Source organism: Equus przewalskii, chromosome 7 (assembly GCF_037783145.1).
Source record: "Equus przewalskii isolate Varuska chromosome 7, EquPr2, whole genome shotgun sequence".
Lineage (NCBI taxonomy): Eukaryota > Metazoa > Chordata > Mammalia > Perissodactyla > Equidae > Equus > Equus przewalskii.
The window spans coordinates 42,351,461-42,379,443 of NC_091837.1; the positions used below are offsets into that span (position 1 = coordinate 42,351,461).

General features: G+C 35.9%; 1 protein-coding gene across 2 annotated transcripts in view; it reads left to right on the forward strand.

The window, feature by feature from the left end:
- Positions 1-25,650, forward strand: part of ROCK1 (Rho associated coiled-coil containing protein kinase 1) — a 161,030-nt gene extending 135,380 nt beyond the window's left edge. For both annotated transcript variants that reach the window (XM_070629718.1, XM_070629719.1), the window contains exons 26-33: positions 3,967-4,155; positions 5,297-5,456; positions 11,461-11,531; positions 11,737-11,825; positions 21,258-21,336; positions 21,494-21,755; positions 22,414-22,621; positions 24,121-25,650. In XM_070629718.1, the coding sequence (XP_070485819.1) occupies positions 3,967-4,155; positions 5,297-5,456; positions 11,461-11,531; positions 11,737-11,825; positions 21,258-21,336; positions 21,494-21,755; positions 22,414-22,621; positions 24,121-24,124 (1,062 nt within the window). In that variant the 3' untranslated portion in view covers positions 24,125-25,650. The remainder of the gene's footprint in view (positions 1-3,966; positions 4,156-5,296; positions 5,457-11,460; positions 11,532-11,736; positions 11,826-21,257; positions 21,337-21,493; positions 21,756-22,413; positions 22,622-24,120) is intronic.
- The last annotated feature ends 2,333 nt before the right edge of the window (positions 25,651-27,983 follow it).

Sequence of the window (27,983 nt, forward strand, 5' to 3'; positions counted from 1 at the left end):
TCAGTTTTTGCCCATTGAGTATGATGTTGGCTATGGGTTTGTCATATATTGCCTTTATTATGTTGAGGTAGTTCCCTTCTATGCCCATTTTGTTCAGAGTTTTTATCATAAATGGCTGTTGGATCTTGTCAAATGTCTTCTCTGCATCTATTGAGATGATCATGTGGTTTTTATTCCTCAGTTTGTTGATGTGGTGTATCACGTTGATTGATTTGCGGATGTTGAACCATCCCTGTGTCCCTGGTATGAATCCCACTTGATCATGATGTATGATCCTTTTGATGAATTGCTGAATTCTGGTTGCCAAAATTTTGTTTAGAATTTTTGCATCTATGTTCATCAGTGATATTGGCCTGTAGTTCTCTTTTTTCGTGGTGTCCTTGTCAGGCTTTGGTATCAGCGTGATGTTAGCCTCGTAGAATGTTTTAGGAAGTGTTCCGTCCTCCCTAGTTTTTTGGAATAGCTTGAAAAGGATAGGTATTGAATCCTCTCTGAAAGTTTGGTAGAATTCCCCAGGGAAGCCATCTGGTGCTGGGGTTTTATTCTTTGGGATGTTTTTGATTGCTGTTTCATTCTCTTTCCTTGTGATTGGTCTGTTCAAATTGTTTGCTTCTTCTTGAGTGAGCTTTGGGAGATTGTAGGAGTCCAAGAATTTATCCATTTCCTCTAGGTTATCCGTTCTGTTAGCATAGAGTTTTTTGTAGTATTCTCTTATAATCCATTGTGTTTCTTCAGAGTCTGTTGTTATTTCTCCTCTTTCATTTCTGATTTTGTTTATTTGGGCTTTCTCCCTTTTTTTCTTTGTAAGTCTGGCTAGGGGTTTGTCAATTTTATTTATGTTCTCAAAGAACCAGCTCTTTGTTTCATTGATCCTTTCTACCACCCTTTTCGTTTCAATAGTATTTATTTCTGCTCTGATTTTTATTATTTCTCTCCTTCTGCTGACTTTGGGTTTTATTCGTTCTTCTTTCTCTAGTTCAATTAGGTGTAGTGTAAGATTGCTTATTTGGGATTTTTCTTGTTTGTTAAGATGTGCCTGTATTGCACTGAATTTTCCTCTTAATACAGCTTTTGCTGTATCCCATATGAGTTGGTATAGCATGTTATCATTTTCATTTGTTTACAGGTATTTTTTGATTTCTTCTTTGATTTCTTCAATGATCCATTGCTTGCTCAGTAGTGTGTTGTTTAGTCTCCACATCTTTCTGCCTTTCTCAGCTTTTTTCTTGTAATTAATCTCTAGCCGTATAGCATTATGATCTGAGAAGATGTTTGTTAGTATTTCAATTTTTTTTAATTTGTAGAGGCTTGCCTTATTTCCCAACATATGGTCTATCCTTGAGAATGTTCCATGTGTGCTTGAGAAGAATGTGTATTCTGCTTTTTTAGGATGAAGTGATCTATATATGTCTATTAAGTCCAATTGCTTTAGTTTTTCGTTTAGCTCCACTATTTCTTTGTTGATTTTCTGTCTAGATGATCTGTCCATTGATGTGAGTGGGGTGTTGAGGTCCCCTACTATTATTGTGTTGTTTTTAACATCTTCCTTTAGGTCTGTTAATAGTTGCTTTATGAACCTTGGTGCTCCTATGTTAGGTGCATAGATATTTATAAGCATTATTTCTTCTTGATAAAGTGCACCTTTGATCATTATATGTTGTCCCTGTGTGTCTCTCTTTACCTGTCTTATTTTGAAATCCACTTGGTCTGATATAAGAATTGCAACCCCTGCTTTTTTTCCCTTGCTATTAGCTTGAAGGATTGTCCTCCACCCCTGCACTCTGAGCCTGTCTTTGTCCTTGGGGCTGAGGTGTGTTTCCTGGAGGCAACAAATTGTTGGATCTTGTTCTTTAATCCATTTTGCCACTCTGTGTCTTTTTATTGGAGAGTTCAATCCGTTTACATTGAGAGTGATTATTGATGCATGTGGACTTAAAGCTGTCAATCTGTTGCTCATTATCTGGCTTTCCTGCTTTTCTCTTCCTGTGTGCTTTATCCTACCCATTTGATACTGCAATTTCTTATGTTGGGTTTCTTAGATTTTTCCTTATTTATGTTTTGTGGCTCTCTTCTACTTTTTAGTTTAGTGGCTACCCTGAAGTTTGTATTTAGAATCTCGTGTATAATATAGTCTTTTCTCTGGTGGTCTCTTACTTACTTGGCCTAGACTAATTTAGTCCCTTTGCTCTTCCGCTCCTAAATTATTATTTTCATTTCTTGTTCCAACTTGTGTTATGAGTTTATAGTAAGAGTGATAAGATCGTCTTTGCTTTGGTAGTTTCCTTACCTTTATCCTAATGCTATAGTTGAATATTTGCTATCCTATTCTGGTTCTATTTATCTGTCTCCCTACTGTGTGGTTTGTGACCCCTTTCTCCCTTTTTTCTTTTTTCAGGTATGAGAGCCTTCTTGAGGATTTCTTGTAGTGGAGGACTTTTGGTTACAAATTCCCTTAACTTTTCTTTGTGTGGAAAAGATTTAATTTCTCCCTCATATCTGAAGGATATTCTTGCTGGATAGAGTATTCTTAGCTGAAGATTTTTATCTTTTAAAACTTTGAATATGTCACTCCATTCTCTCCTAGCTTGTAAGGTTTCTGCAGAGAAATCCGCTGAAAGTCTGATAGGAGCTCCTTTGTAGGCTATTCTCTTTTGTCTTGCTGCCCTGAGTATTCTTTCTTTGTCATTCATTTTTGCCATTTGTACTACTATGTGCCTTGCAGTAGGTCTTTTTACATTGACAAATCTAGGAGATCTGAAAACTTCCTCTACACACATTTCTCCCTCAATCCCTAGATTTGGGAAGTTCTCTTCTATAATTTCATTAAGCACACTTTCTGCTCCATTTTCATTTTCCACGTTCTCAGGAATTCCTATGATCCTTAAATTCTTTCTCCTCATTGAATCCGCTATCTCTCTAATACTTTCCTCATTCCTTTTAATTCTTAGTCCTCTTTCTTCCTCTGTCTGTCGCCATTCAGCCTGTCTATCTTCGATTATGCTAATTTGCTCTTCTATGGTGTCTACCCGGGCATTCAGGGAATCCGTATTCTATTTTATCTGGTCCATTGTGTTTTTCATCTCTGGTAATTCTGTTTGATTCTTCTTTATAATTTCTGTCTGTTTTATGAAGTAACCCCAGAACTTGGCTTGTTTCTCTATCTTTCTCTCTACCTCATTGAGTTTTTTGATTATAGCTGCTCTGAACTCATTTTCACTTAGTTTACCTATTTCCAAGTCCTGAGGACTTAATTCTGTGTTTTTATTGTTTTCCTTCTGGTCTGGGGCTTTTATAAATTGCTGGATGGTAGAGGAGCGGTTTTTTCACATGGTAGTAGAATTCAGTTGCAGTTACAGCCTGTCGCCACTAGATGGGGGTCGAGTGCCGCGCATTCTGAGCTCTCTGCTTTCAGGCAAGATGGCGGCGCCCAGTGCAGTTTGCAGGGGGCTGGGGGTGGGGAGCGGTTTCTCTTGTGCACCCATCTGGATTCGATCAGTTCTGTTCTCTGGTCTCCCGGGGCCCTGGGTTTATGGGGTCCCTGCAGACGGAAGCTTTCCCCCGTCAGCGGGTTTCCACTGTACCAGCGGCGGGAGTCCTAGACGAGCCCCTGGTTGCGTGGCCCCTCCCCCGCTCCTTCCTGGACCTGCGCAGCGATCCCGGTTTCTAGGGGAGGGAGCGATGTTCTCCTACCCCGTTCCAGCTCCTCTGAGGCAGGCTGCAGGGGCTCCATCCTCTGTCTTTTGATACTGTAGGTCTCTGAGTCCTGGCATTAGGTTCATTAGCTGAAATTCAGGGCTTTTTTTCAGTCCTTTGTTGTACTTTGGAGGGGAGAGAGTCCCGGGTCAGCTCACCTCGCCATTTTGCTCCACCTCCCACCAAAATGTCAAAAAATGCATTTTTAGTGGAGATTTAAATTAGATGGCTACAATATAGATCCTTTTTAATAATATTTTAATATTTAAATAGGCTGTCAACAAGTTGGCAGAAATAATGAATCGGAAAGATTTTAAAATTGATAGAAAGAAAGCTAATACACAGGATTTGAGAAAGAAAGAAAAGGAAAATCGAAAGCTACAACTGGAACTCAACCAAGAAAGAGAGAAATTCAACCAGATGGTGGTGAAACATCAGAAGGAACTGAACGACATGCAAGCGGTAAGGTTTGTGTGTGTGTGTGTACTTGTAGGATTATTAAATTGCTGTTACTATATGTACCTATTATCTATTGATCTTGTTTAGATTTTTTTAGTATAAAAATGCATATTTAGGTGTATACACTCCACAATTTTATCATTATTACTCTAATAAGAACCATGATCTTGAAAACCTAAAAAGATGCTTTATGATGACTTGAGTAATTTTCACTCATTAGCATCTGCTTGATTAGAGACACTACTTTAAGAGAAAGAGCCAAGGGTTTTGCCCCTTTGGTTTCAAACTGAAATTGAGATATGGCTGATATAATATTGACTATAGTTGGGATAAAGGATCAGACTTTGTTTCAAATTTGGAGAAAGAGATAAAAGGGGTTGGGAAGTGCAGTGAGGAGACAGGGAATCAAGTAAAGGCAAAAATGAGAAGCATGGATTTCAGGCTTTTTTTCTGTGTCTTTTTTTTTCCACTGGAGAATCAATTAAAAAATAAATACAGCCTCATTCTTGGGCTCATTGTAGTGTAAGTGGTAGTATGTTTCTTTTTAACAGAGATAACAAATACACATATTACAGATTCTATTTATAAATGAATAGGTTATAAAACATACATTACAAAGTATTGTAGTTTTTTTGTTTTCTCTAATGATGACTCACTTTTTTGAAATCAAAATATCAAACTTAATTTTCTGATACTTCCTGGCTTGTTAATAGCACAAAATTGAGAACATGGTTTCTGGTCCTAGACAGACTTAGATCCAAGCACTGACTCCATTTGTGGTTTTACCATCCTGAGAAGTGTCCTATCTACCTTTTAAACTACTTCATTTGAAGCCATACAAACATTGTCTATTGTTTTAACAGGTTTTTTTGTTTTTGTTTTTTGATGCTTGGTATTTAAAAAAAAAAAAAAACTTGTTTAAAGTAAGTAGAGAAGGAGCTTATCCAAGTAATGTATTACTGAGGAAGAGAAATTGCATTTTTATGGTTATATCTCTGGTAGTAAACGTTCATGAAGTTTACATAATTTTTAGTATTAGCAACTTTAAATTACTTATCATTTATAGTTCCATTAATTCTTAATTTCTTAATGTTGGAAGTTTGATCTTGATTCTTTATATTGTCTTGGTATTTTTCAAAAATAGCAATTGTTAGAAGAATGTACACACAGGAATGAGCTTCAGATGCAGTTGGCTAGCAAAGAGAGTGACATTGAGCAATTGCGTGCTAAACTCTTGGACCTTTCGGATTCTACAAGTGTTGCAAGTTTTCCTAGTGCTGATGAAACTGATGGAAACCTTCCAGGTAAGAATATTCCTATTACTTCATTCAAGTTTGCTTAAATGTCATGGAATATACAGTATGTTTCTTTCATTTGGTTTTCTATCTCTTTGTCATTTTTTCCATGGATCCTTAAGAAGAGATTTGTGTTTTTGATAGCCAAAGTCTGGTGATGTTTGTATACTTAGTGCATTTTATAGAATAAAAGCAGTCATAAGCAATCTTAGACTATTAAAATAGATCTGAGCAGCTCTGCCTGAATAGAAACCTGAAGAAGATTATGAACCTACATCGACCAGCCTAATTCCATGGTGAAAGTTGAAGCTGCTGCTAGGCCTCTCAGTTTAAAGAAAATTTTACATGTTTTCATGAGTAGCAGCTCTTTAATATTTTATGTGTGTTTGTGCTAAAACTAAGAACTGTACTTAATCAGAACCACAGCAGCTCTATAGAAGCCTACCTAATGTAGTGGTAATAAACTTTAATCAGACTTTGTTTCAAATTTGGAGAAAGAGATAAAAGGGGTTGGGAAGTGCAGTGAGGAGACAGGGAATCAAGTAAAGGCAAAAATGAGAAGCATGGATTTCAGGCTTTTTTTCTGTGTCTCTTTTTTTCCACTGGAGAATCAATTAAAAAATAAATACAGCCTCATTCTTGGGCTCATTGTAGTGTAAGTGGTAGTATGTTTCTTTTTAACAGAGATAACAAATACACATATTACAGGTTCTATTTATAAATGAACAGGTTATAAAACATGCATTACAAATTTTAAAGATATATATAATACACACACGCACACACTCATTTGACGTAGTACATATTCTTAGTTCAAGGTTTTGAAAGTTTTATTTACATGGTTGTAAACTTGAAAATGTATTTTCATTAGTATATTTCCTGAATAATACATAAATAGAAAGATATTTATAAAGCAGCACATTTGATATTATAGGGATTCTGTTTTAACAGATATTACTTGTTTTTTGAGAATTTGATATAAGAAACTTGATAGATTACTTAGAAAATTTTATTATTGTTCTTCGTCAAGAAAGTGGGACTCAAAGTGGGAAGTGAATTCAACTCTTATTTGTATACCATGTAATCCTTGCCTCCATTCTTTTCTGGCTTCAATAGCTCAAAATCAGCTATCTGGAAAGGGAAGGGCAGGGAAGGAATATTTCTTATTCTAATGGTCAAGCAGTTCCTTCTGTTTTCCCATTTATAGCTGTCTGAAACCTCCTGCCTCTTAAGAATCTTGTAGGTTCACATCCTGATCGGAGGATCACTTGGGATTTAACAAGAATCTCTAGCTTCAGCTGTTGCTTGAACAACTTTCTAAAGTTAGACTTAATCATCAGTAAAGAATATGACTTTTAGGAGTGTTTGGCTACATTCTTTCAGTTGTTCAACTGAAATTGTAACTTAGATTCCCCCTTCGTTAACTCCAAGATTATTCTATAGTTATTTAGTAAAGGAAATCTTACTCCATTTAGCGTAGGTTAAATATCCTGACCAGGTTTTTTGTGTTTATCCACCCATTTCCCTTTAACTTGGTTTATAATGTCTTACTATGTCTGCCTTGGTTTTCTTTGTATTAAATTAAACATTTCAGAGATTGGTCTTTTATTGATGAATGCTATTTAGAAGATTTGAATTGAAAGATGAGTTCGGGGGACTTCTAAAGAGGAGGAAGGTGATGAGTTTTATCTTCCATCCTGGTTTATGTGTGAAGGCTAATCTCAAAGGATCAGATGGTTAGATTGGCAGACTTAGGTTAGGAATCTATGTAGATTTCAGAATCCAGAACTAATAAATCCACTTAAGAGTCAGTCGACAAAGAGATTTTTGAATGTTTCTACTGGCTCCATCCTGAGTGTATTACTTAGAATAGCTGTGTATTTTCAGAGATTTTATTTTTAAGGTTTTCAAAGTGCAAACTCTGTGAGGAAAAAAGTATTGGTGGCCATTCTCCATTGCTATAAAAGCAGACCAGTGAGGTGTCTCTTTCTCTATTACCGTGTTCTTGATCTTCAAATTTTACATACAAAGATCTCTACAGTACTGAACCCTTGACTTTCATAATGGAGATAGAAATTAATGGGTAATCTTTATCAATGTTATTTTATCTCTCTCTGTGTCAAATACTTTGCTAGTAATTGAAAATTTGTATTAAATCTGCCATTTACTAGATGCTTGAAAATGGGTCCTGGCAAATAAAGTTAAGGTTTTGCAATCATATCTAGGAAGAATTGTTAAAGAATTTTGATATTCATCCTTAATTTGAGAGAGTTATATATCATTTGAGTATCTGAAAGATTTTTTGAAGGTAATAACTAATGATTAACTTTACTTAGTTTAGAAAATTAATAAGTGAATTTAAACTACAGACTAAAAAAGGGAGGACTCTGAATAGAATACGTTTAGTCAACAGTTACTTTTGAAATAAGGATCATGTCTTTAGTTCAGTGAGGTTTTTTTAAGTAGTTGAGTGGGTGAATTGATAATGTTACTTTCATTATTTCTCTTAGATTTCATCATTCAGTATAAAGATTCTCATTTAGTCACCTTGTACCTCTAGAGCTCAGCCTCTATAATCTTCTCAGTGGGCATCTCATCACTAACTAGATTCAATCTCTACTCTTAAGTTTCCCAGTTCTAAAAAGCTTAGAAAAAAATGTTCTCCTCTGACTTCTAACCCTTTGAAGTTCTCAAAATCACTTTCCTTCTCTTATGTCTTCATCCTCCTTTTGGCTGTGTGGCAGGCTGTGGCCTAGCACACTGTGTAAAAATAAATGTTACCCTTTGGGTTACGATTTGCCTGTTGCCTAGATAACGAACAGACTGCATGATAGCTGTCTTTCCTTCCATGTTCTATTTCCTCCTTTTGCAATGACTGACCTAAGAATCTGAAAAGAATGTAAAAGTAGATGAAGCATTAAGAAAAACATGTGGTATCAAAACTCTATTAATATTCATTATCTCTTATGAATTATCTGCATCATTCTCTTTCCATCCAACCTGATCTCAGACTATGCAACTTAAACCTGTAAATAGTGGATTTCTTGTATGTTTCCCAGTATTTGAGTATATGAGAGTTTCTAACTTTGCCCAAATCTAATCCATGGTTTGGAGATAATAAGTACATCAGAATTCTTGAGCATTTTCTTTTTTATATCACTTCTGAATATAATTAAAATATTTTGGGATGGTTCTCTAGCTCTGTTTCTTAAATATTATGTGATTTATTCAGGTAAACTTTGATGGTCTTCAGAGGTTAGCTTTAATGTTTAAATTGGCTATATTGGATATTGATTTATATATTGTTAGCTTCTCCATCTCTTATTTGGGTAAAGGAGTCAGTTGCTGATACTGCAATAATACACATCTAAATTTTTTTTAAGTTAAAATTGCTCTACAAATATATAAAACCTGGAGCCAAGTTGTTTTTGTACTTCTGTAGCATATTAGCAATGATAATCTACACTTAGAAGTCCTCAAAATTTCTTCAGTTTATCTCGAGAAGCAGACTTCTGTGTTTGTGATGTAAAAGATGGAATTTAGAGCATTATACTTTCAAATTACCACTTAGATCACAAGTGGTCATGGTTTTAAAGGAGGTATTTATATTTATCACTGAGTTTAGTTCACCTGCCTTCCTGAAGGGAATTCACCAGAAGGAAAAACCTAAAATTCTCTCCCATAACATCATTGCTTTAAGTTGGCAAAAACTTTCACATATCCTCAACATCTTTTTTTGAGTTCCAAATTTCTTCATTTAATTTAAATTAGAGCAAATATAAAATTGAGTTTATTGGTTAATAAAATGCCTTTGATACATAAAATTTCTGTAGGAACACTGAAATGACAGATAAAGTCATAGCATACAACAACTCATTGAAAATATATTAAAGAAAACACTGGCAGGTTAATCCAAACCTAGAGCCAGGAAGCATAAATATTTTTAGCATTTATTCTCATAGAGAAATAAGTAAGGCAGAAGGGTATTTTGGCATACACAATTTTGTGTAAATGACAAGATTTCAATGGCTTTCCCATCTTTTATTTTCAGTGAAGAATTGCTGGTATTGAATAGACTTAGGAGTAAGAGTTGCAATTTTTGGCACACTAAAGGGAAATTTTTCTAGCAATAACTTTTTTGCTTTGTAAGATAGAATATTTGTGAATGATCAGCATCCTTCTGCATGTTATTTAATATAAAACTGCCCTGTGGTTTTTAAATTATAACCATCATTTACAGAGGATTACTTTAATTGGCTAATACAGAAAAAAGAATTGCAAAATAATCAACATATTTATCAAGTACCAACTCTGTGTGTCAGATGCCTTGAGGTTTATTAAAAAAAAAAGAAGTGTTAGGATATGGCCCCCACTCTCACAAAACTTACCAAGGAACTACCTAAGGAAACAGAATAATTATTGCTGAACTAAATAACAGCAACTAAGAAAAAAGTTGGGAGAAGAGGGGGATCACTTTGAACTGAAGTTTCTCATTATTTCCTTTGACAACAACTACAGTTTAGATAAAGGAGAATAACAAAAGCAAAGGACATTAGGTACATGGAAGAAGTTGGAAGAAGAACATTTCTCCTGATTCACTTAACTGCCAAGCTTGTTAAAGGATAGAATAGCTGTACTCTAGGAAGATAAACTCAGAAATTAGACTGCCTGGTCACCCGAGAGCTTTGACAGTTACTGATAGAGTACACTTGGGCGAGTCAGTTCACCCCGCCCAGCCTTAGTCTCTTCATTTGTTGATGGCAGATGATCGTAGAACCTATCCCAGGACTATAATATCCTGTATTCATGGGATTATACATAGATTATATATGAGATATTACTTGTAAAGCACTTGGCAAATAATAAATTATCCCTCTTACTGTTACTATTACTGTAAGACTGAGCTGTTTTACTTCCTTACTGAGCTTTCAAGTTATGTGGAGAAGGGCAATATATATTCCCATTAGGGTCATGATTTGAGCCATCATATAATGTCACATTATAGCATTGTACTTTAAAGTTGGTTAATTTTCCTTTTTTGTTGTTGTTTCAAATATAATGAGATAGACGTAGAAAACACTTAATTAAATGCTCTTATTCTAACCTGATTTAAAAATACAATTCGGCTAGAAATTGTTATTTTATAACTCAGATATTTCTAATAAACATTAATTATATTTAAACAGTAATAATAATTATATAAAATGCCTTGATCGAATTAGTCAAGGAATTTCTAATATGCACAAACTGGTAAAATATTAGCAGTTGACCAGCTGAATTCTGTGTTCTTTTACTATTTATTAAATTCTGGTGCCGTAAACTTGAAAGGTTTTATTTATACCTCTTTAGTTTGATAAGAATTATAATTGGACAGAGCACTTTAAATTAAGTTCCCCCCAGCCAAATTTGGACAGTTTTATTGAAATTTTTATGAGTGTTTTATCAAAATTTTTTTCAGAATATTGTATTGAGAAAACAAATAAAATGCTTGTCTCTTATTCTTTATATCTAGTTGATTCTGCCTGCATTCCTTATTTATTTATCTTCTATTCTTATCTTCTGTGAGTAATAGGACACTTCTGTACTTTTGCTTGCTCTTTCTTGTGTAAATCATGGCTCTGATTTGTTCCACTTGCTGCATAATTTTTTTTTTTGCTAAGTATTTTTATATGAGTGTTAAGTGATATTTAAATTCTTTTGTATCATATCTCATTTAAGCTGCAATCCATTCCAGTCTTGCCTGGCTCTTAAGGGTATTGTTGTTACTTCATACTTTCATAATTGAGTACTAAATGTTAATTTTATGGGGAAAGTGGCTTGGGATTTTTTTCTGCAGTTATTTGTATGGCCATTAAAGTTGATTTGTGTGATTGAAGCATGGAAGAGCAAATTATATTACTTATTTATTTAGCTGTGTTTAAATGCCTGTTGCTGCATGCTGTCAGACAGCTCGTAATAGCTTTTCCTTTTGTTACAATTTAAGATTGAATTCCATATATTCTTTTTATCCTAGAGTCAAGAATCGAAGGTTGGCTCTCAATACCAAATAGAGGAAATATCAAACGATATGGCTGGAAGAAACAGGTACCGTATGCCTCATTTTTTCTAATTGATATTTTGTTCTATATTTTACTTTTAAAGCATAGAACTTAAATTAACTGCTCTATTATTAGCATTGATTTTAGATTAATACAATATAATCTAGACATAAATGGCAAATATTGTGCTTATCACTTTAAACCAAGTTAATGTTGCTCTTATACCTCTTCCCCCGTTTTTCTCATTTCAGTATGTTGTGGTGAGCAGCAAAAAAATTTTGTTCTATAACGATGAGCAGGATAAGGAGCAATCCAATCCATCTATGGTATTGGACATAGAGTAAGTTGCCTTTGGTTGAATTATAAGCCAGTTGAGTGTTAACTTATGATAGTTATTTTTAGATGTACAATTTAGTTTATATTTTGTTATTTAATCAATGTTATCTACTTTTCTCTTTTTCTTAACAAATTTAAATAACCTTTTTTTTTTTCTGCTGAGGGAGATTAGCCCTGAGCTAACATCTATTGCCAATCTTCCTCTATTTTTCTTTTTACTTGTGGAAAATTAGCCCTGAGCTAACATCTGTGCCAGACTTCCTCCACTTTATGTGTGTGTCACTGCCACATTATGGCTGATAAGTGTGTAGGTCCGTGCATAGCATCTGAACCCATGAACCCAGGCTACTGAAGCGGAACACACCAAACTTAACCACTAACACCATGGGGCCAGCCCCAATAGTAACTTTATATTAAATCTTACTTTAGCAAAATGTGAGAGGGAAAATTTTGCACACCTGACTCATGTTTTCTAAAGACAAACTTTTGATATCAAGTGTTTATTGGTTTTAAATTCAGAGAGAATCTCGAAAAGTATGTGATTATGTGGTTATTGTTAAGAAGGAAAGGTAAATATATCTGTCCTTTTTTAATAATAAGTCAAAGAGGCCTGTAATAAGCTTAGGTTTTTTCCTTGTATTCATTCTAAAAGCATTTCTTAAGCACTACTGCCTGTGTTATCATAGGTGCTGTAGATTTGTGCAAAGATGAGTAAGACAGTTCCAAATTTAAGGAGTTTAAAGACTAGTAGTAGGAAAGGTAAAACATATGCAACAAAGTATGACTTCAAAGTGAAGTTTGGTGGGTGCTATTCAAGAGAAATATAAACTTAAAGTATTGCCATTCCTTTGGAATTAAACATTTGTGGAGCCAGTTATAGTTACAATGTAAAAAAGAATTGAGCAAGTACAGAGAGTACTGATATTTTATTTCCCAGTTTTTTTTTAACTTTTTATTGAGATTATGATAGTTTACAACCTTGTGAAATTTCACTTGTACATTATTGTTTGTCAGTGGTGTTGTAGGTGCACCACTTCACCTTTTGTGCCAATTCCCCACACCCCCTTTCCCCTGGTAGCCACTAATCCGTTGTCTTTGTCTACATGTTTAAATTCCACATATGGGTGGAGTCATACAGAGCTTGTCTTTTTTTATCTGGCTTATTTCACTTAACATAATACCCTCAAGGTCCATCCATGTTGTTGTGAATAGGACAATTTTATCCTTTTTTATGGCTGAGTAGTAGTCCATTGTATATATACCATATCTTCTTTGTCCAATCATCAGTTGATGGGCATTTAGATTGCTTCCACGTCTTGGCTATTGTAAATAATGCTGCAATGAACAAAGGGGTGCATGGGACTTTTGGAATTGCTGATTTCAGGTTCTTTGGATAGATACCCAGTAGTGGGATAGCTGGCTCGTATGGTAGTTCTATTTTTAATTTTTTGGGGAATCTCCATACTGTTTTCCATAGTGGCTGCACACCAGTTTGCATTCCCACCAGCAGTGTATGAGAGTTCCTTTTTCTCCACAACCTCTCCAACATTTGTTACTTTTTGTTTTGGTTATTTTTGCCATTCTAAATGGTGTAAGGTGATACCTTAGTGTAGTTTTGATTTGCCTTTCCCTGATGGTCAGTGATGATGAGCATCTTTTCATGTGCCTATTGGCCATCTGTATATCTTCTTTGGAGAAATGTCTGTTCATGTCCCCTGCCCATTTTTTGATCGAGTCATTTGATTTTTTGTTGTTGAGTTGTGTGAGTTCTTTATATATTATGGAGATTAACCCTTTGTTGGATATATGACTTGCACATATTTTTTCCCAATTGCTGGGTTGTTTTTTTGTTTCAATCCTGTTTTCCCTTGCCTTGAAGAAGCTCTTTAGTCTGATGAAGTCCAATTTGTTTATTTTTTCTTTTGCTTCCCTTGTCTGAGAAGACATGGTGTCTGAAAAGATCCTTTTAATACTGATGTCAAAGAGTGTACTGCCTATATTTTCTTCTAGAAGCCTTATTGTTTTAGGTCTTTGATCCATTTTGAGTTTATTTTTGTGAATGGTGAAAAAAGAATGGTCGATTTTCATTCTTTTACATGTGGCTGTCCAGTTTTCCCAGCACCATTTGTTCAAGTCTCTTGACTTTCTTTTCTCCACTGCATGCCCTCAGCTCCTTTGTCCAAGATTAGCTGTTGATAGATGTCTGGTTTTATTTCTAGGCTTTCAGTTATGTTCTATTGATCTGTGCACCTGTTTTTGTACCAGTACCATGCTGTTTTGATTACTGTAGCTTTGTAGTATGTTTCGAAGTCAGGGATTGTGATGCCTCCAGCTTTGTTTTTTTTTCTCAAGATTGCTTTAGCAATTCGAGGTCTTTTATTGCCCCATATGAAGTTTAGGATTCTTTGTTCTATTTCTGTAAAGAATGTCATTAGGATTCTGATTGGGATTGCATTGAATCTGTGCATTGCTTTAGGTAGTATGGACATTTTCACTATGTTTGTTCTTCCAATCCATGTGCATGGAATGTCTTTCCATCTATGTCATCATCAGCTTCTTTCAGGAAAGTCTTGTAGTTTTCGTTGTTTAGGTCTTTCACTTCCTTAGTTAAATTCACCCCAAGGTATTTTATTCTTTTTGTTGCAGTTGTGAATGGTATTGTATTCTTGAGTTCTTTTTCTGTTAGTTCGTTATTAGAGTATAGAAATGCTACTGATTTATGTAAGTTGATTTTATACCCTGCAACTTTGCTGTAGTTAGTGATTATTTCTAATCGTTTTCCAATGGATTCTTTGGGGTTTTCTATATATAAGATCATGTCATCTGCAAACAGCGAGAGTTTCACTTCTTCCCTCCCTATTTGGATTCCTTTTATTCCTTTCTCTCGCCTAATTGCTCTGGGCAAAACCTCCAGTACTATGTTGAATAGAGTGGTGATAGAGGGCACCCTTGTCTCATTCCTGTTCTCAGGGGCGTGGCGCTCAGTTTTTGCCCAAAGAGTATGATGTTGGCTGTGGGTTTGTCATATATGGTCTTTATTATGTTGAGGTAATTTCCTTCTATCCCCATTTGGTAGGAGTTTTTATCATAAATGGCTGTTGGATCTTGTCAGATGCTTTCTCTGCATCTATTGAGATGATCTTGTGGTTTTTATTCCTCAATTTGTTGATGTTGTGTATCACGTTGATTGATTTGTAGAGGTTGAACCATCCCTGTGTCCCTGGTATGAATCCCACTTGATCGTGATGTATGATCCTTTTGATGTATTGCTGAATTCGGGTTGCCAAAATTTTGTTGAGAATTTTTGCATCTATGTTCATCAGTGATATTGGTCTGTAGTTTTTTTTCATGCTGTGCTTGTCACGCTTTGGTATCAGCATGATGTTGGCCTCGTAGAATGTGTTAGGAAGTGTTGCATCTTCCCTAATTTTTTGGAATAGCTTCAGAAATATAGGTGTTAAATCCTCTGTGAAAGTTTGGTAGAATCCCCAGGAAACCCGTCTGGTCCTGGGGTTTTATTCTTTGGGGTGCTTTTGATTGCTGTTTCAATCTCTTTCCTTGTGATTCGTCTGTTCAGTTTCTCTGTTTCTTATTGACTTAGCTTTGGGAGGTTGTAAGAATCTAAGAATTTATCCATTTCCTATAGGTTATCCATTTTGTTGGCATATAGTTTTTCATAGTATTCTCTTATAATCCATTCTATTTCTGTGGAGTCAGTTGTTATTTCTCCTCTTTTTCATTTCTGATTTTATTTGAGCTTTCTCTCTTTTTTTCCATTGTAAGTCTGGCTAGGAGTTTGTCAATTTTATTTATCTTCTCAAAGAACCAGTTCTTTGTTGCCTTGATCTTTCTACTGCCTTTTTTGTTTCAATAGCAGTTATTTCTGCTCTGATCTTTATTATTTCTCTTCTTCTGCTGACTTTGGGCTTTGTTTGTTCTTTTTTTAATTTGGTTAGGTGTAATGTGAGATTGCTTATTTGGGATTTTTCTTGTTTTAAGATGTGCCTGTATTGCAATGATTTTCCCTCTTAATACAGCTTTCGCTGTATCCCATATGAGTTGGTATGGCATGTTATCATTTTCATTTGTCTCCAGATATTTTTTGATTTCATCTTTAATTTCTTCGGTGATCCATTGCTTGTTCAATAGCATATTGTTTAGTCTCCACATCTTTGTCCCTTTCTCAGCTTTTTTCTTGTAATTAATTTCTAGCTTTATAGCATTATGATCAGAAAAGCTGCCTGTTATTATTTCAGTTTTTTTAAATTTAGAGGGTTGCCTTGTTTCCCAACATATGGTCTACCCTTGAGAATGTTCTATGCACACTTGAGAAGAATGTGTATTCTGTTGTTTTTGGATGGAGTGTTCTATATATGTCCATTAAGTCCAACTATTTTAGCTTTTCGTTTAATTCCACTGGTTCCTTGTTGGTTTTCTGTCTGGGTGATCTGTCCAATGATGTGAGTGGGGTATTGAGGTCCCCTACTATTGTTGTGTTATTATTAATGTCTTCTTTTAGGTTTCTTAATAGTTGGCTTATGAACTTCGGTGCTCCTGTGTTGGTTGCATAGATATTTATAAGCATTATTTCTTCTTGATGGAGTGTCCCTTTCATCATTATGTATTGGCCCTCTTTGTCTCTCTTTACCTGCCTTATCTTGAAATCTACTTTGTCCGATATAATTATTACGAGACTTGCTTTCTTTTGTTTGCTGTTACCTTGGAGTATCGCCTTCCACCCCTTCACTCTGAGCCTGTCTTTATCATTGAAGCTGAGATGTGTTTCCTGGAGGCAACAAATTGTTGGATCTTGTTCTTTAATCCATCTTGCCACTCTGTGTCTTTTTATTGGAGAGTTCAATCCGTTTACATTGAGAGTGATTATTGATGCATGAGGGCTTAATGCTGACATTCTGTCGCTCGTTTTCTGATTTTCCTGCATTTCCTTTGTTTCTCGTCCTCTGTGTTTTGGTCTACCCATTGACTTCTGCAGTTTCTTATGCTGTGTTTCTTTGTTTTTTCCTTATTTATTTTTCGTGTCTCTGTTCTGCTTTTTAGTTTAGTGGCCACCCTGACGTTTGTATTCAGAATCTCCTGCATAACATGGTCCATTTTATGATCGTCTCTTATTTCCTTAGTCTAAACTGATTCAGTCCCTTTCCTCCTCCCCTCCTAAGTTATTCTCATATCATTCCAACTTGTGTTGTGAGTTTGTGGTTAAAGTGACAAGATTGTCTTTGTTTTTGGTGTTTTCCTTCCCTTTAGCCTAATGCTATAGTTGAATATTTGCTATCCTGTTCTGATTCTGTTTGTCTCCTTACTCTGTGTTTTGTGACCCCTTTCTCCCTCTCTTTCTTTTTTCAGGTATGAGGGCCTTCTTGAGGATTTCTTTCTTTGGGGGGGCAGGGTGTCTCGTGGCTACAAAGTCCCTTACCTTTTGTTTGTCTGGGAAAGATTTAATATCTCCCTCATATCTGAGGGATATTTTTGCTGGATAGAGTATTCTTGGCTGAAGATTTTTATCTTTTAACGTTTTGAATATGTCGTTCCATTCTCTCCTAGCTTGTAAGGTTTCTGCAGAGAAATCTGCTGAAAGTCTGATAGAGGTTCCTTTGTAGGTTATTTTCTTCTGCCTTGCTGCCCTGAGTATTCTTTCTTTGTCATTCATTTTTACCAGTTTTACTACTATATGCTTTGCAGTAGGTCTTTTTACATTGACAAATCTAGAAGATCTGAAAGCTTCTTCCAGACACATTTCCCTTTCGCTCCCTAGATCTGGGAAGTTCTCTACTATTATTTCTTTGAGCACGCTTTCTGCTCCATTCTCCTCTTCACCTTCTGGGATACCTATAGTTCTTAAGTTGCATTTTCCCATTGAGTTGGATATTTCTCAGAGACTTTCTTCATTTCCTTTTAGTCTTATTTCTCTCTCCTCCTCGTTCTGGAGCAATTCACCATGTCTATCTTCGATCATGCTGATTCGCTTCTCTATGGTGTCCACATGAGCATTCAGGGAATCCATATTTTGTTTTATCTCTTCCATTGTGTCTTTCATCTCTAGTAATTCTGATTGATTCTTCTTTATAGTTTCAGTCTCTTTTGTGAACTAGCTCCTGAACTCATTGAATTGTTTCTCTATATTCTCCTTTACCTCACTAAGTTTTTTGATGATAGCTATTCTGAATTCATTGTTGTTTAGTTTACTCATTTCTGAGTCCTCAGGACAGAATTCTGGGTATTTGTTTTCTCTCTGGTCTGGTGTTTTGATGAACTGCTTGATGCTGGAAGAACAGGTTTTTCCCATTGTGCTATTATTGCCACTGGATGGGGGTCGAGAGCCTCATATTCTGAGCCCTCCACCTTCAGCCGAGATGGCACGGCACAGCATGGGTTGCGGGGGAGGTGCTTTCTCTTGGATGCTGTGCTCGGTTTCCTGATCAGCTCTTGCTATCATGTCTCCTGGCATCTTGGCTTGATGAGGTCACCCCACGCGAAAGCTTTCACCCTGTTAGAGGGCTTTCCCCTAGGCTGCAAGGTCTCTAGCGAGTCCTGGGTGATCCTGCAGATGCACGAGCCCTCCCCCGCTCCTTCCCTGACGGAGCCTCCCGTGGCAGTGACCACAGTCTTTAGGAGAGGGAGTGAAGTTCTCTCTTATCCCGTTCCAGCTCCTCCGAGGGGGACTCCAGCCTCTCCACCCTCCATCATTTGGCTGCCGTTACTCTCCATGGATTCCTATGCTATTAGGATATTTTCTGTTGGAATATGATTGCTCCTTTTTGTTGTATGTTGGAGGGGAGAGGGTCCCAAGCAAGCTCACTCCTCCATGACGCCTACATCCCTCTCTCCTTTATTTCCCAATTTTTTAAAAAAGCATTAATTGTAATGATTTAAATGGTCACTTAAGTGTAATAATACATAAACACTAATATGAAAGGCAGCATCTTTTAACTAAGTTAAATACTTTTTAGATTGATGAGAGCTTGTTTTTGTTGTTTTGCCTTTTATTGAGATGTAATTGTCCTACAATAAAATGCATCCATCTTAAGTTTCTGTTCAATGACTTTTGAGAATTGTAAACACCCATGTAATCACCACCCAACACAAGATCAAGAACATTTCCCTGAGCCATAAAACTCCCTTGTTCCCTTTCTCAGAAAGAAAAAAAAGAGATAATCTGAATAATTCTATCACTGAGATTAGTTTTGCCTAGTCAAGAACCTCATATGAATGGTATTATACAGTGTGTACTCTTCTGTGCCTGGCTTTTTTCATTCAGCATAGTGTTTGTCTGTACGTATAAATCGTCTGTGCTTTTTATTGCTGAGTAATATTCCATTGAATGAATATATCTCAATTTGTTCATCCATTCTTCTGTTGATGGACATTTGAGTGGCCTCTGGTTTGGGGCTATTATAAATAAGAATACTATGAACATTCTTTTTGTGGATTTAAGTTTTTATTTCTTACGCGTAAATATCTAGGAGGGGAAACCTGGGTCACAGAGTAAATCTGTGTTTAAAAAATCTACCAGTTTTCAGAAATGCTTAGACTGTTTTATACTCCCTAGTAATATGAGTTTCAGTTGCTCCACATCTTTACCAGCATTTTGTTTTGTCAGTCAAGTGTCACTGAGTTTTTACCCATTTTTTTAATTAGGTTGCTTTTAAAGATTGATTTGTAAAAGTTGCATATGTCTTCTGCTTATAAATCTTATCTCAGAAATATGTAGTACAAATCTTTCTCAATTTATGGCTTGCCTATTCATTTTTTTACAGTGTCTTTTAATGGGGACCAATTTATCAATTTTTTAAAAGAATTATTGGGGCCGGCTGGTGGCGCAGTGGTTAAGTGCACACATTCCGCTTTTGCAGTCTGGGGTTCACCGGTTCAGATCCCGGATGCAGACATGGCACCGCTTGGCACGCCATGCTGTGGTAGGCATCCCACGTGTGGAGTGGAGGAGGATGGGCATGGATGTTGGCTCAGGGCTAATCTTCCTCAAGAAAAAAAAAAAAGGAAAGAAGAAAAGGATTATTGCCTTTTGTAGTCTGTCGAAAAAGTTTTTGCCTGCCCAAAAGCTTGTTGAAGGTATTCTCTGTTTTCTTCTAGGGACTTTATTTTTTTAGGTCTTACAATTAAGTTATGGTTGATCTCAAATTTATTTTTGTGTTTGGTAAGAGGCAGCAGTTGAGGTTATTTTTTTATTTTCCCTGTCGATTTCTGGTTGTTCCAACACTATTTATTTTTGTATATTGATCTTAAATCCACTAATCTTGCTATTCACTTACTAGTTTCATGGGGTTTTTTGGGTGGATTCTACAAGGCTTTTCTACATATATAATCATGTCATCTCCAAATGATGACAGTTTTACTTCTTTTCTTCCAATCTGTATGCCTTTATCACACGTGTAGATTTGTATCCACCACCACAGTCAAAATACAGAACAGTTCCAGGGCCGGCCCAGTGGCCCAGCTGCTACTTTTGTGCACTCCACTTCGGCAGCCCAGGGTTTGCTGGTTCAGATCCCAGGTGTGGACCTACCCATGCTCATCAAGCCATGCTGTGGCAGGCATCCCACATATAAAGTAGAGGAAGATGGGCATGGTTGTTATCTCAGGGTCAGTCCTCCTCAGCAAAAAGAGGAGGATTGGTGGCAGATGTTAGCTCAGGGCTAATCTTCCTCAAAAAAAAAAAAACAAAAAACAATTCCATCACAGGGATCCCTCATGCTATCTTTTTATAGCTACAGGAAATGCCCTTTCTCCACCCTTCCCTAATTCTTGGTAACCACTAATTTGTTCTTCATCTCTTTAATTTTGTCATTTCAAGGTTATTAGATAAATGGAATTAAATAATATGTAACCTTGGGGATCAGCTTTTTTCACTCAGTGTAATTCCTCTGAGATCCATCCAACTTGTAGTTTGTTTCTTTTATTTGTTGAGTAGTATTGTAAGGTGTGGATGTACCACAGTTTATTTAACCATTCATTCGGGTTGTTTGCAGTTTGCCACTATCATGAGTAAAGCTGCTATGTACGAGTTTTTGTATAGATAGAAATTTTCATTTCTCTGGAATAAAGGCCTAGGAGTGTAACTGCTGGGTCATATGGTAAGCATATGTTTAGTTTTTTGTAAGAAACTGCCACAGTGTTTTCCAGAGTGGCTCTGCAATTTTTATTTCTGCCATAATTATATGAGTGATCTACTTTCTCTGCATCTTCACCAGCAATTGGTGTTATTACTATTTTTATTTCTAAAATTCTGATAAATGTATATTGATACTGTGATTTTAATTTTGCATTTAATGACTAATGATGTTGAACATGTTTTCAGATGCTTATTTGCCACCTGTGTGTCTTCTTCAGTGATATATCTGTTTATGTCTTTTGCTGTAAACAAGTTTTTATAATGGCCTATATTGTATTTTCATTTTAGTAAATTGTTTCACGTTCGACCTGTAACACAAGGAGATGTGTACAGAGCTGAAACTGAAGAAATTCCTAAAATATTCCAGGTAAAAATCTGAAATTATAATTTCAGAAGATCTTTTACCTAAGTATTAAGTGTCTTTTGTGAAGTCAATGTAAATACACCAATGCTTTTATACATTTAAAGTTTGTATGTACAGACTAAGATGTTTTTTTTCTTCCTTGTACCATTCCTGAATGTAGATACTATATGCAAATGAAGGTGAATGTAGAAAAGATGTAGATATGGAACCAGTACAACAAGCTGAAAAAACTAATTTTCAAAATCACAAAGGCCACGAGTTCATTCCTACACTCTACCACTTTCCTGCCAACTGTGAGGCCTGTGCCAAACCTCTCTGGCATGTTTTTAAGCCACCCCCTGCCCTAGAATGTCGAAGATGCCATGTTAAGTGCCACAGAGATCACTTAGATAAGAAAGAGGACTTAATTTCTCCATGTAAAGGTAAGGGTGACAATTATTTTTACATCTTATAACAAATTAGAGAATTAAGTCCCGATGAAATAACTTCTTCAAGTGTAACGTTTTTCTATATGGAGCAACATGTAACTGTCATTTCACACTTACAGGTTTAGCTTTGAACATAATGTTTTCAAAGATAATTACCCCCTTGTAAAAAAAAAAAGTTCACCCCTGAGAAACTATTCTAAATTGTCGAGAAGAGCTGTAGATAAGTTCCACTATATTCCCCCTTGAGTTTTTATCTCCTGCTTATTTTCTTTCTGTCTGGTTTTCACTACCTGGACTGGCATGCTGTATCATAGACAAAATGCCTCTAGTTTACCAGAGGCAGCTTGAGGCAAAGAATACAGGCTACAGCTATTTTAAGATAAGAAATTTGTGTTCTAAAAATATATTTATCTGTTTTACTTCTGCATTTTTTTTGTATTCTGATTTTACTTTAATTTTCTTATTAGTTTATGACTAATGTTTTCTTTTTAAATTTTCAGCCATAATTAGATTAAGGAGAGAGGGATATTGTCCAAGCTTAATTAGGCATAATAAATCTTTAAGACTTTTAAGAACTTATAAAATTATGCATTCAGTAGGGCTTCAGTAGATATTATATGACTTTAATTGTACTCTTTTCTTCTTAACATAGTAAGTTATGATGTAACATCAGCAAGAGATATGCTGCTGTTAGCATGTTCTCAGGATGAACAAAAAAAATGGGTAACTCATTTAGTAAAGAAGATCCCTAAGAATCCACCATCTGGTTTTGTTCGTGCATCCCCTCGAACGCTTTCTACAAGATCCACTGCAAATCAATCTTTCCGGAAAGTGGTCAAAAATACGTCAGGAAAAGCTAGGTAAGGATTGATATGTTAACCTTTTTAACAATGTGAACGTGATTGGATAATACCTATTAAAACCAGAATCTAATTGTTCTTTTCCCCATGGAGGGCATCATTTGTAGCTAGGTATTTATATATGACTTGAAATGACTTTACAAATTAGTTTAACTGATTCCTGTTAGAAGTTAAGATTTATAAATGTCATATTTATTTAGTTCTATGTCAAATTTTAATGTCATTGGTTGGTATACATGGCACATATTTAGCTCTTAATGTTTTGAACAACTTGTGGTTTACACCTTTTTTAATGTAAATAGATTCATAGAATACTTTGCTCATCTTTTGTTTTTAACTATGTTGGCATAGATTTTTTTTAATCAAAAATTATTTGGTTTTATCAGTTATTTATTAGTGTTACAATAAACTTCCCAGTGAAATACCCTTTTTTTCTTCTTTTTGTTTTTTTGGTTTAACTGGTTTTGATAGAAGTTTTTCAAGAATATATCCTATAATAAATAATTACAAGACATAAACTCTTTCTTGAAGAGAGGTTATGATATCATTAAATTCTCATTTTACACATGAATAAATGAGTCTCAGAGGAATTAAGCACCTTACATAAGATCACACAGACGGGCTAGTGGCATAGTCAGTATTGGAACCCATTTTCATCCAGTTCTAAACCCTATGTTTTTCCTCCTGAAGCAAAATACCATCTTTTCTAGAGCATACTCCCATATTGAGGGGTATTTGAATCTAGAAGCTGAGACCTAAAACTGATTTCCCTCTCTGCTGATGTCACCCAGGTCTTCCAAGCAGGCCTAGAACCATCTTTAACACATCCTATTTCTTCACGCTCTGTTATCAGTAACCAAGTCTGACTCTTTGAAATTACTTACATCCATTCCACCTTCTGTATTCTTCAGCTACCATGCTACTCCAGGGTATTATTGCCTCACTCCCGACTCTTTTCTGTAGAATCCTATATCAGCCCTTTCTTGTGTAGAATAAAAGATAGATCTAACATTATTTAGGGGCCAGCTCACTGGCGTAGTGGTTAAGTTCACGCACTCTGCTTCAGTGGCCCAGGGTTCGCAAGTTCAGATCCCGAGTACAGACTGAGCACCACTCGTCAAGCTATGCTGTGGCAGTATCCCACATAAAATAGAGAAGATTGCCACAGATGTTAGTTCAGTGACGATCTTCCTTAAGCAGAAAGAGGCGCATTGGCAACAGCTGTTAGCTCAGGACCAATCTTCCTCACCAAAATAAATAAATAAAAATAAAATAATTTTTCTTTTTACAAAACTATAATCTAAAGTATTTGAAATAGAGTAGAAGCAAAATGAAGATAATATTAAGTGTATTTTTCCTTTTTCCTATTTTCCAAACTTTGTGTATTATTAATTATAAAAATAATGTATATTCATCTTTTCTCCCAATTTTTGTTTCCTCTATTTTTAAACTGAATACATTTATTAAATTACAATTTTTTCTTTTATTTCTGCCAACAGTTAACCACGTGACCTAGTGCCTTGTGGAGTCGTGTGGGATGCTACCTGATAAACCAGGCTTCTTTAACCATGCAGAGCAGACAGGCTGTTTCTTTGACACAAATATCACAGGCTTCAGGGTTAAGATTGCTGTTATTCTGTCCTTGCTTTGGCCCAAAAGTACACTGAGGGTTTTTTTTTATTGCGGGTTTGCCTACAGGTAGATTTAGATTAATTATTACTATGTAATGCGAGTACAATTGGGGGAAAGCTTAGCTAGATGTATTTTTTTAAAAAGGTGCTGCCTTTTTGAATTTCTAAGAAAGTGCCTGTCAATCATGATAGAACACAGTTTTCCTCACATGAGTGAGAGGAAGGGACTTTCACTTTCAGTGGAATGGCCATCACTATCAAGACCAGCTCATGGAAGGAGTAAAGAAAATATCTCAAAATGAGACAACTGAAAATTTTTTAATGACTTCAGTTTTTGTGCTCTTGCAAGACTATACAAAACTATTTTAGGAAAGCAGTGACATCACTTGACATCAGTGCCCTCACTGTAGAATTTAAAAGCCTTACTGTTGATTGCCCGTGGTGGACTTGTTGGAGAATAAATATCTTACATTATGCTTTACAAAATACTGTATGTGTTTCAGCAAGTTTGTAGATTGGGGAAGGGGAGAAGGCAAAAAAAAAAAATTTACATTTAATCTATGCATTTTTGCCAAGCCATATTGAGTTATTTTACTACTAAAGACATTAGGAACTAACTGTACAAAAGAACCAAGTTTAAAAGCGTTTTGTGGGGTACATCATTTCTGTAATTGTATAATGTATTTCTTTGTGGTTTTAAGTGATAAAGACATTAAGTTAACAAACATATAAGAAATGTATGCACTGTTTGAAATGTAAATTATTCTTAGAACACTTTCAGTGGGAGTTGCATTGCCCTTTTAGTGCCTTAATTTGAGAGAATTATTTTACTGCCATGACTAAATATAGAAATTTCAAAAAACATATTTTCAAAAAATTATGTGTGTCAGTGGGTTTTTCATTGATAATTGGTTTAATTTAAAGTATTTAGAGGTTTTTTGGACTTTCATAAATTGAGTACAATCTTTGCATCAAGCTACCTGCTAAAATAATGAATGACTTTATAAAACTCTGAAAAATATGTAGAAAGTTGCACCAGTATAAAAGAAAATTATGGCAATACATCTATGATGTTTTCCAGTTAACATAGGAATTACCAGATAAATACTGTTGCACTCTTGTCCATTAACAAGAGTTATCCATGTGGGCAGTATGATTTATTGTTTATTTTTTTAACCAAATACCTCCTCAGTAATTTATAATGGCTTTGCAGTAATGTGTATCAAATAAGAAGCACTGGAAAACTGATTCGTCTCTAGGATGATAATGCATGTTTCAAGTGGTATTGAAAGCCGCACTGATGGATATGTAATAATAAACATATCTGTTATTAATATGCTAATGACTCTGTGCTCATTTAATGAGAAATAAAAGTAATTTATGGATGGATACCTTTAATAATGACTATGGTGTTTTCTCATGGCTGAAATGAATAGAAACCATGCTATAAATTAGTCCCTGACTGTATACAAATGTAAATTGTGTGACTAGATTAAAGTGAATTTTTAAAAGATAAAACCTGGTTTTGGCTGTAAAACAAGTGTGGTTATAGTCAAAATGAAAGGTTGGATGATGTCTGCTGGGAAACAATTCTCCCTGAATCTCTTGTGTTTCTCACATCTTGTGAGCAAAGGCTCTGACAGCTTTTGCTCTGGATATCTTTTCCAAGGAGATGTGCATAGTGAACTGCCTTGAAAAATATTGTCTTCCTTGAGAGGAAGGCAGGTTTGTTTACTGTCCAGTATAATAAAGATAGTGTCTCCCTCCAGGGCAAAGCTTGGGGAGATTTGATTGAGCTCAAAAGAGTCAAGTACCCTCAGTTTGGGGTTCCTTGGCTGTGATGCAAACCCACTGTGTGCTCTGCACCCACCTGAGCCACTCTGCATCGCCCCCTTGGGACTTGGGGGGCAAGGAGAACTGAAACAGACATGAAGCTCACGCTCCTTGCTGTACTGTTAGTAGAAAGTCACTTGGCTGTAATCCAGGAGTCTCATGTCTGTGGCCAGGATCCATGAAACTGGCAGGCTAAGTTGGCAGGCTGGCTTACAGGTAGGGTAAAACCTCAGACCCTTCACAGTTCTGGACAGTGTCCCTACCACCTTCTCCGAACCATCACCATTCCCTAATGTATTAAGGTCTAATGAATTGATGTATTAAGGTCCAGTAAAGTGCAGAGAACAGAGTTAATTCTAAATCGCTTAAGCTAGAGAGGACTTTTTTTAAACAAAATGTTAACCTGAGCACAGAATTGTTGAGAACTGACAGAGCCTTGAGGAATGACTCCAAAAGCCATACTGCAGAACCAGTTAAACCAAGAGAGCCGCATCTCTTTCAAGTTCAGGAAACCACTCAATCCCGAAGTATACCAACCTGGTGAGGATCAGGAGAGTGCTGTGATGAGGAAGCCACGCTACTGCTGGTTCTCTACAATATTTTGCCATCCCCCTACAGTCCATACCATGTTAGATGCTCTGTACCATTCCTGCTGGCATTTATGAACCTCATGTCTGGACACTGGGATCTCTGTCAACACTGCCTCAGAAAAATCACTTTCATGACACCCTTTATCTCACTTCTGCCTTCTATGGCTGCATCTGTTTGGCTAAAACTAAATAGCATCCAGAAGGCTAGCTGCAAGAAGGTCTGAGAAATGTAACATTTTAGCTTTCTATCCACTTTATTACAGGAAGACTCACTAGGTGTGGAGTGGAGTGGAGGTTCAGCATCAAGCCTGCTCATCCACCACTCCAGCAAGCCTGAGCTGAGACCTGGGACTCTGGGCTGGAAAGAAAACAGCCTCTGTCATTATTCACAGGCTCAAGGCAATTGTAGATCACTTGTCATTTTGAGGTTTCAGCTTAAACAAAATAACCTATTCATCCTTCCTTTAAAGTGAAGAAATATCAGGAAGTGAAATGAGAATTTAAACATGGCAATCAAATTACTTGATAAAATACATTCTTATTTTCTTTTCGTATCACTAGAAATTTTTTAATAACCAAATTCGGTAAGCACATAAATTAGTTTGTTGGTTCTTACTGGCTTGCTAGTTTGAGTTTCCAGTTTTTATTTTTCAGTATTTTAACACTTTTACAATTCTTTCTGCTCAAGAATAAAACACAACTACTAGCAGCTATTAGGATGAATAAAGACAATGTCTTCAAAGAAAGTAGTTAATTATAAATGGCAATAATATGCTATGTCTACTACACTTGCTTTTTTACTCTATAGTATCATATAATAAAAATTCTTAACTTTATAGAAGTCTAATTTATTGACTTTGTAGTTCTGCTTTTTGTGTTCTATTTAAGAAATCTCTGCCTGTTCCCCAGGGTCGTGAAGACAATTCTCCTTTGTTAGCCTCTTGAAGCTTTATTGTTTTAACTTTCACATTTGGTTCTACAGTCCATCTGGAATTCATTTTTGTGTATGTGTGAAATAGGGGTCCAGGGTATTTGTTTCTTGTTTTTTCTCCATATGGATATCTAACTGATCCTGCAGTACTTATGAAAAGACTATCTGTTCCTGCATCATGAAACAGGTAACCAACCCATTGGTATATTTTTCTATCCTTGTCAATATCAGAGTTTTAATTACTGTAGCTGTATGATAGGATTTTATGTCTGTAGGGCAAGTCCTCCAACTTTTTAGTTCTTCCAGATTGACTTGGCTATTCTTGGCCCTTTGCATCCCCATATAAATTTTAAAAACATGTTAATTTCCACCACCTC